Raw genomic sequence first — 16,737 nt, 5'->3', positions numbered from 1 at the left:
CTCACACAGTGAACAGTGGGACTTCTTGAGAGGGGAACACTCTCTGAATGAAGACTTTTGTCAATTCAGACTCAGTGTAACACTGCTGTAAAAATAAATCATCTGCAGATTCACCAAGCTGAGGAGAGGACCATTAGAAGTGAATATATTATTTATGGTAAAGAGGCCCTGCCCCTGTAGTGACATATAGTAGAATGCCGTAAATTATACAGGATACCCACTTTTACAGTAATTTTCCTGGTTCCTGCATCAGAAACACCACAAATGTTCACTTATAGCAGAATTATTGCAAGTTTCCTTCTGTTTTAAGAAGGCAAATTACACCAAGCATTGCTTATTAGTAGGAGGGCTTTTCGGTCTCTTTTAGCCCTCTATACCTTCCTAGTGGTTTTGTGACACCCTGAGCTGCTTGGTTAATCTGTTGTACTGGTCCAAGCCCTATCCCATACAGCCTTATCAATTCCTGCCATGCACTGATGAGGACCAAAAGTCCGAAACAGGCTGTCTGCATATGGGGTTGATGTGACTCTGTAAAATTTAAAGCTATAAGCTGGCTGGCTATATATACCAGCGGTTCTGGATGCTAGCCTGAATTCAGGGGCGGCACCAGGGGGGTGCTGAAGCACCCCCAAAAATATCTGTAGCACTCTTGCAGCACAACCAGCCGCTACTCAGACCTCATATTCAGAGCGACCCGCTGCGCCTCTCTGACAGGACAGTGGGTTGCCCATCAGCGTGCATACAGGAAGTTTTCCTGTGTGCACGCAGATAGGCGATCCGCTGTCCTGTCAGAGCGGCGCAGCGGGTCGCTCTGAATATGAGGTCTGAGTAGCGGCTGGTGGTGGTAGATGGAGACCGCTGCAGGGAAAGCGGCCGTCAAACTAAGGTAAGACAATCGGCAGCTATGGGGGGAGCAGGCACTGACCGGGAACTATACTGAGTAGCTATACTAGCTATACTGGGGCAGCTATAATACCCATACTGGGACAGCTATACTCCCTATACTGAGGCAACTATACTCCCTATACTGGGGCAACTATATTACCCACACTGGGGCAGCTATACTACCTACACTGGGGAAGCTATACTACCTACGCTGGGGCAGCTATACTACCCATACTGGGGCATCTACACTACCCATACTGGGGCATCTACACTACCCATACTGGGGCAGCTATACTACCCATACTGGGGCAGCTATACTACCCATACTGGGGCAGCTATACTACCTATACTGGGACAGCTATACTACCTATACTGGAGAACTATACTACCTATACTGGGGTAACTATATTACTTATACACACCCACTTTCCAGTGCATAGACATGCCCCTTTTTGACCACACCCCCTGTTGTTTTTTTTCCCCAGTTCACAGCTAGCCCTAGGAAGAGATCCACTGCATAGCACCCCCCAACAAAAATTTCCTGGAACCGCCCCTGCCTGGCTTAAAGGGGCAAAAAGAGATAATTTACATATTCAGTAGTGGTGCATTGTGGGTAACCACAAATGTTCACTAATAGCTGAATGATTGCAAGTTTCCTTCTGCTTCAAGAAGGCAAATTACAACAAGCATTGCTTTTTTAGTAGGAGGTCTTTTCGGTCCCTCTTAGCCCCCTATACATTCCTAGTGGTTTGGGTCACCCCGAGCTGCTTAGTTACACTGTTGCATCAGAAACACTAACTATAGCTATAAATTGCTGTACATTGGTGTGCTACCCCCAAAGCCGGCAATTTGGGTGCCCAGTAGCGCCGTAAGTTTGGGCGCTGCCATAGTCGCCAATAGAAATTTTGCTTTGAGCTGTAATTTGAGTGCCCAATAAATAGCGGGCCATGCCGATAATTCATATAGGCACTTATGGCGGCACCCGAGAACTTTTTTTTTTTAATATGGTGGGGTTGACAGGTGGTTAGGGCTACACATCATGCCAGGCAGGTAGATTGTGCGGGGGGAGGGAGGGGGGTTAAGCATCAGGCAAGTCGTTTTTGTAGCGGGGGGGTTAAGGGTTAGGCGTCAGGCAGGTAGTTTGTGTGGGGGGAGGGGTTAGGCGTTAGGGGGGAGGGTTCTGTGTAAGAGTAGGCTTAGGTTTAGCCATAGTAAAATATTGGTATTAAATACATGATTTATAAATCATGTATTAAAAAAAAAAAGTAATATATATGTTTAGGAAGTGTTTCTTATGCTGAAACCAGGCGATTATAGGAAACCTGTAAACTAAAAAAAAAACAAAAAAAAAACCTGGGGCTTCTGCCAGCCCCCCACAGCCGCCCTGTGCCCACGCCGCTTCTGCATGATCCTCCGTTCCCTCTGTCGCGGCTCAGTTTAGTTATCCCAAATCCAGGGCCATATCCACATTCATGTTCCCTTCGCCTGGAGCATCCTGCACAGGGGCAGTATGAGGTTTTCTCATACTTTGCCTGCGCAGGACGCTCCCGGCGATGGGAACAAGGACAGGCGCGGCTAGGACCGTGCAGGCATAGTGCCCGTCGACTTCGAAGTCGGCAGTAAGGAAACCGAGCCACCGCGGGTAACATTCAGAGATGGCGTCGGCACAGGGAGGCTGCAGGGGCCTGGCGGAAGCCCCAGGTAAGTGAAACTTTTTTTTTTTACATTACAGGTTTCCTCTAAAAGCGAGTTTCCTGAATAGTTTACTGCATTCTACTAAATGTCACCACAGTGCCTCTGTAAGCTAGCAGAAGGGCTACAGTATCTTAGATTCTTTATCAGTGTGGTGAATAGGGAGGATCAATGAGATGCCAATGCTTCCATAATTATGCAAATATATTCAGTTTGAAAATGGACCAAACAATTTAAGTCCAGGTTTGAATTGTTGGGTCAATTTTCAAACTGCCTATATTTGCATAAACTCGGAAAAACTTGCATCTCTTCAATCATCCCTAGTGGTGAACAGAAAAGCATCTCAGAATGCACAACATGTTGTACTACAGTATGTGAAGTTCTGCTCCCGTCAGCCAAGAGCGGAAACCTGAGGGTGCAGTGTGCATAGGATCAACAAACCCGGCCAGATAAAGGTTGTAAAAACATACCCTCTTTCCCAGAAAATAAGACTTACCCTGAAAATAAGCCCTAACTGGAATTTTGAGCATGCTTGAAATATAAGCCCTCCTCCGAAAATAAGCCCTAGCGGAAGTTAAAGAGGAGAAAGAGGCAGCCAGCAAGCGGGAACACAGCGGTGCAGTGCCAATTGGTCACCGGTCCTGTCATCCCAGCACACAGCAAGGTTATCAGCTGTGTGCAGGGAAGACAGGGCAGGTGCCTCATCAGTACAGCAGCATACCTTCAAATCCAGGAGCAGCACAGTACAAAGGAACAGGACATGTTCTGCTGAGAGACACTTCCTAATACAAATATAAGACATCCCCTGAAAATAAGCCCTAGCACATCTTTTGGAGCAAAAATTAATATAAGACACTGTCTTATTTTCGGGGAAACACGGGTAGTAGCCCACGGCCGTAACTTTAATTGGCTGGGTCCCCCTGTAGAAATTATTCGGCGGGCCAGTCCAAACTGACAGGAAGCACACCTGGCTGGACTGCATAAATTGCAATATCTGCATCAAGTCAGAAAAAAAATGCAATTTACTGATCACTAATTATGTACAAATGTGTCAATTTGTAAACATAAGTTCTAAATTATTGCAGATATTTTCTCATGGATGTTACATTTATTTGATTTGGATAAAAAAACAAAACAAAAAACATAAAAATGAGAAATCAAACAGGTGTCAGTGGTGCCAACAACATTTTTAAAATCAACCCCATTGCTTACAGGTCCCAGTAACTGGGGAGGGAGGGAGGGAGGTAAAAGCAGAAAGCTTGGACTCTGATTGGCTGGAGGTAGTGGGGCATGGAAGGAGGTGGGGTGAACTGCTACACCAATAATTTTACTTTGGTACATAAATAAAAAACTAAAAAAAAGAATCGTTACTTAACCAGGGGCGTAACTACAAATCATGGGACCCCCCCCAGCAAAACTTTGATGGGGGCCCCCAATATTCACAGCCTTTCCCTTGACAACGCCTGGTGATCCTCACAGCCTGGGGGCCCACTGTGGATGCTGGGGGAGGGAGAGGTCACTGCTGTCAGAGAGACACTATCTTACCTGCAGGGCTCCAGCCTCAGGGCGCAGTGTAGGAGGGGGAGAACAATTCATTCAGATGTCATTCCCAATTGTGTTTAAAGCAGAAAGAAATAAGAAAAGGGGATACATGGCAGTGACTGACAGATAACTAGAGATTAAGGTGTTGGGGAGGTTGGGGGCCTTGGGGCTAATAGCAATCAGTGTGTGACGGCTGGGGTGGGAGGGATGGGGGGGGGCGCACTTTGGTGTCTCAGCCTTGGGTGCTGAAGGACCTTGTCCCGCCTCTGTAAAGACTTACAAAAGTCTCTGTCATATGCTAACATCCATGGGGCACCCATTAGTCTAATAGCAATCAGTGTGTGATGGCTGGGATGGGAGGGATGGAGGGGCGCACTTTGCTGTCTCAGCCTTGGGTGCTGAAGGACCTTGTCCCGCCTCTGCTTACCTGCTCCCACACAGGTGTGGGGCTGGTTACACTAGGATTCCTGTATGGCACCTCTTTACTCCAAAGTGTCCCGGATGGGGAAGGGCTTCCTGCTGGTGTGGGCAGGGCCCCCTGCATGTTTATCGGAGGGTGTGAAGTAGTAGTTGGCCCCCTTACAGCTCTGGGCCCCTCTGCTCCCCTGTAGCTATGCCCCTTTTCTTAAAGCAGGAGGATCAGCCATACTATGCCAGGGGAAAAACACATATATAAGTAGATAACTACTTGATCTACTTACATAACACATGTATTGTACTGTCCACGTTTTGATTTCAGTGAATGTTATATAGTAAATGAAGAGAATTCTGTTCCTGGTGGGAACCATGTCTTTTGCCCACAGTTTGAGACTAAATCCTGATGTCATTTCTTCCCTTTACATGTGTTTTTCTTTTCTCCTCTAATCGCTGAGTCACCTCAGCCTTGCTTGTAAACACAAGTGAGCAGAGGATCGTGTTTCAGATAGGCAGCTAGGCAGGGAAATAAAGGGAAGAGGAGGAATATATTATAGATAAAAAGAACCCCCAGCATGCAACTGAATGAAAATGACTATTAAAGAGCCAGTGCGCCTAAGGTCTGTGATAACTCCAATCCATAACAGCAGAAAAAGTTTTGAATGCAGGATTAGCATCTTTATCACTTAATACACTCAGACCAGTTGCTGTTGAAATTAGATTTTTATGGTGACGATACCGCTTTAACAAATGCTTTAATAAAACCTCAACCTGGCCTGGGACATTTAAGTGTGTGGATAGTTTCCAAACTTATTTGCACATTTTCTCCATCTTCTACAAGGCATTTGCCACAAATAATAGAGCACAGAGATTTTCCTTGAACAGTGGTCACAGGAATCATGCCCAACTTTCCAAAACAAGTGGAGAGTGCAGGTGGAGAGGGCACTTAATGCAGATGGTAAAGTCAATGCAAGCCAGGAGGAGGATTTGCTATGAAAGTATTTCCTTTTCTCTTTATTGAGAAGGATATGGAGGCTGCCATATTTTTTTCCTAATAAAGCGCATCCGAGATTAAAAACTAACTATAACAAGCAGGGCTGGCCTCAGGTTTCACTGCACCCTGAGCAAAACTGGATTTTGGTGGCCCGCCCCCCCATCCTCTTTGCACGCGTACACACATATGCACGCATACACACAGGTCCAAATATAGCACCAACAATTAGCAACGCTCGTTATAGCTGTGGTGCGTCCCTCCCCTAAAAATGCCCTCAGACTCAGTATAGGTAGGTAGCCAGGTATAGGTGCCCTCAGTATAGGATCTCATGTGTAGGTGCCCTCAGTGTAGGTAGCCAAGCATAGGTAGTATAGTTGCCACAGTAAAGGTAGCTAGTATAGTTGCCCCCAGTGTAAGTAGCATACAGTGGGTTGCAAAAGTATTCGGCCCCCTTGAAGTTTTCCACATTTTGTCATATTACTGCCACAAACATGAATCCATTTTATTGGAATTCCACATGAAAGACCAACACAAAGTGGTGTACACATGCGAAGTGGAACGAAAATCATACATCATTCCAAACATTTTTTACAAATAAATAACTGCAAAGTGGGGTGTGCATAATTATTCGGCCCCCTTTGGTCTGAGTGCAGTCAGTTGCCTATAGACATTGCCTGATGAGTGCTAATGACTAAATAGAGTGCACCTGTGTGTAATCTAATATCAGTACAAATACAGCTGCTATGTGAGGGCCTCAGAGGTTGTCTAAGACAACATTGGGAGGAACAACACCGTGAAGTCCAAAGAACACACAAGACAGGTCAGGGATCAAGTTATTGAGAAATGTAAAGCAGGCTTAGGCTACAAAAAGATTTCCAAAGCCTTAAACATCCCACTGAGCACTGTTTAAGCGATCATTCACAAATGGAAGGAGTATGGCACAACTGTAAACCTACCAAGACAAGGCCGTCCACCTAAACTCACAGGCCGAACATGGAGAGTGCTGATCAGAAATGCAGTCAGGAGGCCCATGGTGACTCTGGACGAGCTGCAGAGATCTACAGCTCAGGTGGGAGACTCTGTCCACAGGACAACTATTAGTCATGCACTGCACAAAGTTGGCCTTTATGGAAGCGTGGCAAGAAGAAAGGCATTGTTAACAGAAAGCATAAGAAGTCCCGTTTGCAGTTTGCCACAAGCCATGTGGGGGACACAGCAAACATGTGGAAGAAGGTGCTCTGGTCAGATGAGACCAAAATGGAACTTTTTGGCCAAAATGCAAAACGCTATGTGTGGCGGAAAACTAACACTGCACATCACTCTGAACACACCATCCCCACTGTCAAATATGGTGGTGGCAGCATCATGCTCTGGGGGTGCTTCTCTTCAGCAGGGACAGGGAAGCTGGTCAGAGTTGATGGGAAGATGGATGGAGCCAAATACAGGGCAAACTTGGAAGAAAACTTCTTGGAGACTGCAAAAGACTTGAGACAGGGGTAGAGGTTCACCTTCCAGCAGGACAATGACCCTAAACATAAAGCCAGGGCAACAATGGAATGGTTTAAAACAAAACATATCTATGTGTTAGAATGGCACAGTCAAAGTCCAGATCTAAATCCAATCGAGAATCTGTGGCAAGATCTGAAAACTGAAGTTCACAAACGCTGTCCATCTAATCTGACTTAACTGGAGCTGTTTTGCAAAGAAGAATGGGCAAGGATTTCAGTCTCTAGATGTGCAAAGCTGGTAGAGACATACCCTAAAAGACTGGCAGCTGTAATTGCAGCAAAAGGTGGTTCTACAAAGTATTGACTCAAGGGGCCGAATAATTACGCACACCCCACTTTGCAGTTATTTATTTGTAAAAAATGTTTGGAATGATGTATGATTTTCGATCCACTTCTCACATGTACACCACTTTGTATTGGTCTATCACGTGGAATTCTAATAAAATTGATGCATGTTTGTGGCAGTAATTTGACAAAATGTGGAAAACTTCAAGGGGGCTGAATACTTTTGCAACCCACTGTAGTTGTCCCCATATAGGTAGCATAGTTGCCCCCAGTGTAGGTAGTATAGTTGCCCCATATAGGTAGCATAGCTGCCCCCAGTGTAGCTAGTGCAGTTGCCCCCAGTGTAGTAGCATAGTTGCCCCCAGTGTAGGTAGTATGCCCCCAGTGTAGTTGCATAGCTGCCCCCAGTGTAGGTAGTATGCCCCCAGTGTAGGTAGTATGCTCCCAGTGTAGTAGCATAGCTGCCCCCAGTGTAGGTAGTATGCCCCCAGTGTAGGTAGTATGCCCCCAGTGTAGGTAGTATGCCCCCAGTGTAGGTAGTATGCCCCCACCCAGTGTAGGTAGTATGCCCCCAGTATGCCCCCGTGTAGGTAGTATGCCCCAGTGTAGGTAGTATGCCCCCAGTGTAGGTAGTATGCCCCCAGCCAGTGTAGGTAGTATGCCCCTAGTCTAGGTAGTAAGCCCCCAGTGTAGGTAGTATGCCCCCAGTGTAGGTAGTTTTCCCCAGTAAGCCCCCAGTGTAGGTAGTATGCCCCCAGTGTAGGTAGTATGCTCCCAGTGTAGGTAGTATGCCCCCAGTGTAGGTAGTATGCCCCCAGCCAGTGTAGGTAGTAAGCCCCCAGTGTAGGTAGTTTGCCCCAGTATGCCCCCAGTATAGGTAGTATGCCCCCAGTGTAGGTAGTAAGCCCCTAGTGTAGGTAGTATGCCCCCAGTGTAGGTAGTTTGCCCCAGTATGCCCCCAGTGTAGGTAGTATGCCCCCAGTGTAGATAGTATGCTCCCAGTGTAGGTAGTATGCTCCCAGTGTAGGTAGTTTGCCCCAGTATGCCCCCAGTGTAGGTAGTTTGCCCCAGTATGCCCCCAGTGTAGGTAGTATTCCCCCAGTATGCCCCCAGTGTAGGTAGTATGCCCCCAGTGTAGGTAGTATTCCCCCAGTATGCCCCCAGTGTAGGTAGTTTGCCCCAGTATGCCCCCAGTGTAGGTAGTATGCCCCCAGTGTAGGTAGTATGCTCCCAGTGTAGGTAGTATGCTCCCAGTGTAGGTAGTTTGCCCCAGTATGCCCCCAGTGTAGGTAGTTTGCCCCAGTATGCCCCCAGTGTAGGTAGTATTCCCCCAGTATGCCCCCAGTGTAGGTAGTATGCCCCCAGTGTAGTTAGTATGCTCCCAGTGTAGGTAGTATGCTCCCAGTGTAGGTAGTTTGCCCCAGTATGTCCCCAGTGTAGGTAGTTTGCCCCAGTATGCCCCCAGTGTAGGTAGTATGCCCCCAATTTTTATTACATTTTTATGCATGTTGAAGAGAACACCAAACTCTCCCTCTGGGGGATACCTACCTGGGGACGGGGAAGCCTCAGGGTTCCAATGAGGCTTCCCGGACCTCTGTAGCCTGGGGGAATCCAGCGCTGGCTCCCCAACACTTCCTAGATAAAGCTTGATAAGTCCTGCGCCTGCGTGGCAATATTTACTGTACCTACCGCAATCCAGCGCAGACGCCGTAGTGGTTCTGCGTTCGGGCTAAGGCGGAAATGCACAGTAGAGTGTATACGATCGGGCTCAGCTATTTCTGCCTTAATCCGAATGAAGAGCCACTACTGCGCCTGCGCTGGATCACGGTAGGTAAATATTTACCTTGCCGCTGTTCGGGGGGTTGCAGCGTTGGATTGCCGGGGTGGAGGAGGATGGGGGAAGGCTCGTTAGGATCCAGAGGCTTCCCCCTACTGAGGTAAGTATCCTCAGAGGGGTTTTCTTTTTGTTACAAGTTTTCTGTAAAAAATGATTTATATATTATTGACAATAAAAAATGTAACCTCTGATTCTTTCCAGATGCCTCCCCGATTCTGCCGGAGAAGCAGGCTAAACAGGTTCTGCGGACAAAGCGCTCAGAGAGAGAGAGGAAACCTGGATATACCGATGAACCGATGAGGGTAATTTAAATAGCGAGTGTTTTATCAGCCCATAGCTTGCCACAATATCCACAGAACTTAGCATCCTCATCCAATGTCCTCCTGTATCTCCCCAGCACCGGCCATCCTGAATTCAGCTTGACAAGAATTAAAGGGCTACTACAGCAAAAAAAAAGGTAACCAGTTAAAATCTGACAGAACCGACAGTTTTGGACTAGTCCATCTCCTTATGGGGAGTTCTCAGGGTTTTCTTGCTTTTCAAAAGCATTGCAAAGTCTAACTGCCAAAATAGTATGCAAGTGAGTAAGGAAACTGACTGGCATCTTACTATTTTGGCATTTAGATTTAGCAACTGCCATTCAGGAAATGCTTTTGGAAAACAAAGGAAACTCTGACAATCTCCCATGAGGAGATGTCAGTTTTGTCAGATTTTAACCGCTTACTTTTTTGCATAGTGTTCCTTTAAAGACCAAAAATTGAACTTTATCCCAATCAGTAGCTGATACCCCCTTTTACATGAGAAATCTATTCCTTTTCACAAACAGACCATCAGCGCTGTATGACTGATATTGTGGTGAAACCCCTCCCACAAGAAACCCCTCCCACAAGAAAAGTACATACTTTTTTTGGCAGTTTCCTGTCTGTGAACCTTGCTGCATTGTGGAAAATAGCTGTTACAGCTGTTTCCAACTGCCAAAAACCATGCAGCAGCTACATCACCTGCCAACACTAAAATGTTCACTGGAGTTCCTCTTTAAGGCTTAGATGGGCTGTGGTTGCTCTCCATGACTTCCTTGATGAAGGGACCCATCTTGGCATTTGCAACATTGGATTTGAATGTGGGTGAATAAAAGTGATGTTTACCGTAAGCAGTGCTTTCTGGGATATAATTATAATGTTGGTGTCACCATTCAGTGATGTAGCTGGGGGCCCCAGTGTAGATCTGACATTGGGCGCCCTCAATCGCTCCATACATGGCAATCGATATGAAGCACCAACCAACACCTGGCAAGAACAGAACGAGAGGTGTAAGCAGGGGGAGGGGAACAGGTTGTTAATGACTTTCACTATTCAAACCACATATAGAAGTAATCATTACCAGCACAGGACCAATGAAGAACTAATACAGTGGATAGTGTTGGGCCTTCTGGTCCAGGGCCCCAGTGTGGTCATAAACCGTTCATCCCTCGTTGTTACACCACCTATCTTTCAGTTTACAGCAACCATAGCTTCCAAAAAGGCGTATTACACTGTGCTTGTGCGGGGCTTTCATTCTATCTCAACACGTGATATGGTTAAAGGGAACCCGGGGTGCGAGGGCTATGGAGGCTGACATGTTTATTTCCTTTTAAATAATGCACATTGCCTGGCTGTCCTGCTGATTCTCTGCCTCTAATACTTTAAGCCATAGACCCTGAACAAGCATGCAGATTAGATTAGCAGCATGTTTGTTTTGATTGAGATTTGATTTAGGCCCTACTGGCCAGAAAGATCAGCAGGGCTTCCAGGCAACTGGTATTGTTTAACAGGAAATACATATGGCAGCTTCCATAGGTCTCACACCTCAGGTTCCTTTTAAGGAGGAAGCGTTGGAGTGACGTGAAAAGCAACGTGACCCACAAGGCAGTGAGCGCCTCCTGACCCTGTCCACTTGTTCGGTGCTGAACACCAGCACTAGTTATGAGCCCAAAGTGACTGGCTAGTAGTGATGCTGGCCATATATCATCTCAATCGGGTTGAGGTCAGGACTCTGACTGGGCCATTCCAGAAACCATATTTTCTTCTGTTTAAAGAGACACTGAAGCGAAAAAAAAATGATGATATTATGATTTGTATGTGTAGCACAGCTAAGAAATAAAACATTAAGATCAGATACATCAGTGTAATTGTTTCCAGTACAGGAAGAGTTGAGAAACTCCAGTTGTTATCTCTATGCAAACAAGCCATTAAGCTTTCCGACTAAGTTAGTTGTGGAGAGGGCTGTTATCTGACTTTTATTATCTCAACTGTTCCTGGACTATTTACTTTTCCTCTGCTAGAGGAGAGGTCATTACTTCACAGACTGCTCTGAAAGACTCATTTTGAATGCTGATTGTTGTGTAATCTGCACATATTATAGAATGATGCAATGTTAGAAAAAACACTATATACCTGAAAATAAAAGTATGAGAATATTTTCTTTAGAACCAACACTTATCTGCACTCATACCCAATTGATGTGTGCTTGGGCTGTATTCTAACAATAGGCAAGGCAAGGAAATTCAGCCCTTGAAAAGTAGCACTACACCATGTATATACAAAAATACAAAGGTTTATTTTATATCAATAGCACTAATACACATATTAAAAACACTTAAAATTTGCAGATAGCACCATACCTATTCATCATATAAGTTGATCATATGCAAGTATAACATATATGTATAACCTCCATAGTAAAATAATAATCTATGTATCCAATGACCATCAAGATGTTCAATTTAGAACTATCCTGGGTCTGAACCCGGGTTCATGTATCAGAGCTATATAGTGTAACCAAACCATAAAAATAGTGAACATTTAGAAACACAAAGTGAAAAAATAAACAAGGTGAAAAAACATTAGAATAATATTAGCATTGAATATGACCCTATAGTATAGGGAAACTGAGTGAGACCAGACGTGATATATAGGTGAATCACACAGAGACAATAGCCGAGATACTTAGCCAGGCCAGCATGGGAGAATATGGAGGATGGTGCTGAAAAGAGCCCCCGGTGGACTGCCCCACCGGTATCGCGGCCGTCACGCCGCTTTTTCAGAGAGCGGGGGGATCTGCTAAAAAAGCTCTCTGAAAAAGCGGCGTGACGGCCGCGATACCGGTGGGGCAGTCCACCGGGGGCTCTTTTCAGCACCATCCTCCATATTCTCCCATGCTGGCCTGGCTAAGTATCTCGGCTATTGTCTCTGTGTGATTCACCTATATATCACGTCTGGTCTCACTCAGTTTCCCTATACTATAGGGTCATATTCAATGCTAATAATATTTTTATGTTTTTTCACCTTGTTTATTTTTTCACTTTGTGTTTCTAAATGTTCACTATTTTTATGGTTTGGTTACACTATATAGCTCTGATACATGAACCCGGATTCAGACCCAGGATAGTTCTAAATTGAACATCTTGATGGTCATTGGATACATAGATTATTATTTTACTATGGAGGTTATACATGTATGTTATACTTGCATATGATCAACTTATATGATGAATAGGTATGGTGCTATCTGCAAATTTTAAGTGTTTTTAATATGTGTATTAGTGCTATTGATATAAAATAAACCTTTGTATTTTTGTATATACATGGTGTAGTGCTACTTTTCAAGGGCTGAATTTCCTTGCCTTGCAGAATATTTTCTTTGCTGCTAATCTTCTAGTAATTATTCATAGTACACAACCAATTCACTATATCATATATTTTTTTTCGCTTCAGTGTCTCTTTAAGCCATTCTATTGTTGATTTACTTCTATGCTTTGGGTCTTTGTCCTGTTGCAACACCCATCTTCTGCTGAGCTTCAGCTGGTGGACAAATGGCCTTAAGTTCTCCTGCAAAATGTCTTGATAAACTTTGGAATTCATTTTTCCTTCGATGATAGCAATCCGTCCAGACCCTGACTCAGCATAGCAGCCCCAAACCATGATGCCCCCACCACCATACTTCATAGTTGGGATGAGGTTTTGATGTTGGTGTGCTGTGCCTCTTTTTCTCCACACACGGGGCTTGATTCACAAAACAGTGCTAACTGTTAGCACGGCTTTTTGCGCGTCTTAGCGCGTTTTTGCGTGAAAAACCGGTATTAGCGCAAAAAACGGTTACCGCACGCAAAAATTCGCGTTCACATGTTAACGCAAATTTTTCACGCGTTAACGATCGCGAATTTATCGCGTGAACACGGCCGTTAACCGTTATCACACGAAATTTTACGCGAAGCTCTTTTCACAGCGTGATAACATTAAACACTGTTTTGTGAATCAAGCCCAAGAACTGAGGCGCTACACCTGCTATTGCTGAAATTCTGTGTATTACTCCTGTTATATATTGCTGGATGAAGCAGGATTGCCCGTGAAACGCGTTGCCAGTTTCTATAGGAGTATGTATGAATAAATTGTTGTTTCCAGAATCGACAAGCATCGTGTCTGTTTTAAGTAGCTGGTCCACCACCACCTACTTACTTTTTTTAACAATTTTAGTCTCTTTTATCCTATTGGCGCCTCTGTACACTCCTACAAGACCCATAGTGTTGAGTGTTTCTTCCAAACAACTCAACTTTGGTTTAATCTGTTCACAGAATATTTTGCCAGAACTGCTGTGGAACATCCAGGTGCTCTTTTGCAAACTTTAAACGGGCAGCAATTTATGGGGGGGACAGCAGTGGCTTCCTCTGTGGTATCCTCCCATGAACTCCATTTTTGTTTAGTGTTTTACATATAGTAGATTCGCTAACATGGATGTTAGCATATTCCAGAGACTTTTGTTAGTCTTTATCTGACACTCTAGGATTCTTCTTTACCTCATTGAGCAAAAAACAATTACCCGGTAACAACAATTGAGAAAAACAATTTTGGCCACACCCCCTTCAGCACCACCCTTGCCTTTATAACTTATTTAAATGTCCTAACTAGAGGCGATATGCCTGGATTTATGTGATTTTCACCTCATTGAGCATTCTGCGCTGTGCTCTTGCAGTCATCTTTACAGAATGGCCACTCTTAGGGAGAGTAGCGGCAGTGCTGAACTTTCTCCATTTATAGACAAAGGCGTCAATTCACCAGAGAGGATTTACTAAGAGAAAAAAGGTAGGTAGTTTATCTCATGAGGTATTTTAACACTCTGGAATCAATTCACCAGTGTGAGAGGGCAGAGAGAAAAGTGTTTGATAGCAGGGGATAATGGAGAGATATGCATGAGGAAAGTGTGAGAAAGCAGAGAGTTAGGTAATCAGTATTAATGATTTACATGGGATACTTTTCCTCTCTGTAAGCTTGAAAGTGAAGCATTGTGGGTAGGAGGCGGAGTTTTACCACTACCTGACGAGAGTATTCCCGCCTTTTACTGCCGGATCATATCATAAATTATATCACGAGTGAGTCTGAACTTCTTCACCACCTCTGTCTCAGTAAAATTATCAAGAACTGTTCTCTCACGAAAAATACGAGGGGCGATTAAACAGACCCTCCTCCTGCGCCTTCGTCTCCTCATAATAGAAGCAAGCTCTAAGGCCTAGTGCACACCAGAGCGGTTCGGCTGCATTTTGCGATCCGCTTGCGGGTGCGGATCCGCTAGGGTAATGTATTTCAATGGGGTGGTGCACACCAGAGCGGGAGGCGTTTTGCAGAAACGCATACTCCCGGGCTGCTGCAGATTTTGGATTGCGGAGGCGTTTCTGCCTCAATGTTAAGTATAGAAAAAACGCAAACCGCTCTGAAAAACGGCACTTCAGAGCGGTTTGCCAGGCGGTTTTGTTACAGTAGCTGTTCAGTAACAGCTTTACTGTAACAATACATGAAATCTACTACACCAAAAACGCTTCACAAAACCGCAAAATGCTAGCTGAAACGCTACAGAAAAATAAGAAAAAGTGTTTCAAAATCCGCTAGCATTTTGCGGATCTGCTAGCGGTTTTTGGTGTGCACCAGGCCTAACAGAGTAAGCTCAAAAGGCTCCATTTTCCACAGCAGCAGCTGCTGTGTGAAAACCACGATATCTCCAGGTTCATTCAGGGGATAAAGAGATAAAAAAATAACGAATGGCCACACCCCCTTTCTTCCCTGGTGAATTGTGATTTGGAGAAAAACTAACTACTATCACTTATTTATCTCATACTTATCTCACATTTATCTCTTGCATTTCTCTCTGTCGATATTTCCCCCTATACTTCTGGAGAATTGCTATTTGGAGATATCACAGGAGGTAAATTACCTCTCAAGAGATAAATAGGTGGGTAACCTCTGGTGAATTGACGCCTATGTCTTACCATGGGCTGATGAAATGCAAGGCTTATGGAAATACTTTTATAACCCATTACAGCTTTATGCAAGTTAACAATTCTGAATCGTAGGTCTTCTGAGGCCTCATTCACACCTAAAATTGAAAACGCAAACACAAGCGTTTCACGTTTTTGTGCACTCCTCCTCCCCCCCCCCCCCCCCGGCGCTCCACTGTGCGCTGCGTTTCTGGTAAAAGCACTTTTCTAAGTGCTTTTCCAGAGCGGTTTTGTAGTTTGCTCCCTGACTCAAGTCAGGAAGTGAGCTCTTTGACCCGGAAAATAATAAATACAATGTATTTATTCTAAAAAAAAACGCAACCACAATCGCTTTTTAAAGTAGTTTTGTGAGCGTTTAGCGCTCTTCCTATACCTTCCATTATAGCAAAAATGCCCAAAAAATGGTCCAGGCACCGCTTTGCTGCACGCACTGTGCGCGAACCGCACTGATATGAACCTTCTCATAGAGATTCATTGCACAAGCGTTTTGTGGCCGATTTAAAAAAATGGCCTGCACTTGAAAAAAGGTCGAAAACGCCTCTAGTGTGAACAAGCGCTGAGAGCTCTTTAGTGGGAGGCATCATTCGTATCAGGCAATGCTTCTTGGGAAAAGCAAATCCAAAACTGGTGTGTTTTTTATAGGGCAGGGCAGCTCCAATCTCATCTCATTGATTGAGCTCCAGCTGGCTGACACCTCACTCCAATTAGCTCTTAGAGATGTTATTAGTTTAGGGGTTCATATACTTTTTCCACCTTCACTGTGAATGTTTACATGGTGTGTTCAATAAAAACAAGGAAACAATTATTTGTGTGATATTAGTTTAAGCAGACTGTGATTGTCTATTGATGTGACCAGTGGCGTAGCTAAGGAGCCGTGGGCCCCAAGGCAAGTTTTACAATGGGGCCCCCCAAGCACTCTATACATAACAATTGATACGGTGCACCAAAACCTGCCAAAGGCAACTACAGTGTCAGAGGTGCAAGAAAGGGATGGGGAACAGTCAGAGCCGGCCCGGATTATCCCACTAATCATTCCAATCACCTGATTGGGGCCCCATCAGCAGAGTCTAAGGGGCCCCATCAGCATGTAATCTGGCCCTGGTATTCTAGCTGCTGGCTCGTAAAAACAGCAAGGCTCATGTGGTCCTGCTGCAGAGGGGAGGGAGGATGCTGGAGAACAGAGCTGCTTACATTTTTAACTGCTAAAGTTCTTCTCCCCCCTTCAGTCAATAGTTTAGCCCTCAGACGCTGCTGAGCTGTGGCTGTGTGTTGCCAG

General features: G+C 45.0%; 1 protein-coding gene across 4 annotated transcripts in view; it reads left to right on the top strand.

Moving 5' to 3' along the window:
- C12H17orf67 (chromosome 12 C17orf67 homolog) overlaps nucleotides 1-16,737 on the top strand; it is a 91,306-nt gene that overhangs the window by 33,069 nt on the left and 41,500 nt on the right. For all 4 annotated transcript variants that reach the window (XM_068263423.1, XM_068263422.1, XM_068263420.1 and 1 more), the window contains exon 4: nucleotides 9,359-9,459. In XM_068263423.1, coding sequence (XP_068119524.1) covers nucleotides 9,359-9,459 — 101 coding nt within the window. The remainder of the gene's footprint in view (nucleotides 1-9,358; nucleotides 9,460-16,737) is intronic.

This window comes from Hyperolius riggenbachi, chromosome 12 (genome assembly GCF_040937935.1).
Source record: "Hyperolius riggenbachi isolate aHypRig1 chromosome 12, aHypRig1.pri, whole genome shotgun sequence".
NCBI classification, from domain to species: domain Eukaryota; kingdom Metazoa; phylum Chordata; class Amphibia; order Anura; family Hyperoliidae; genus Hyperolius; species Hyperolius riggenbachi.
The sequence above is the reverse complement of the archived record's forward strand: the minus strand, read 5'-3'. Positions and strand labels throughout refer to the sequence as shown.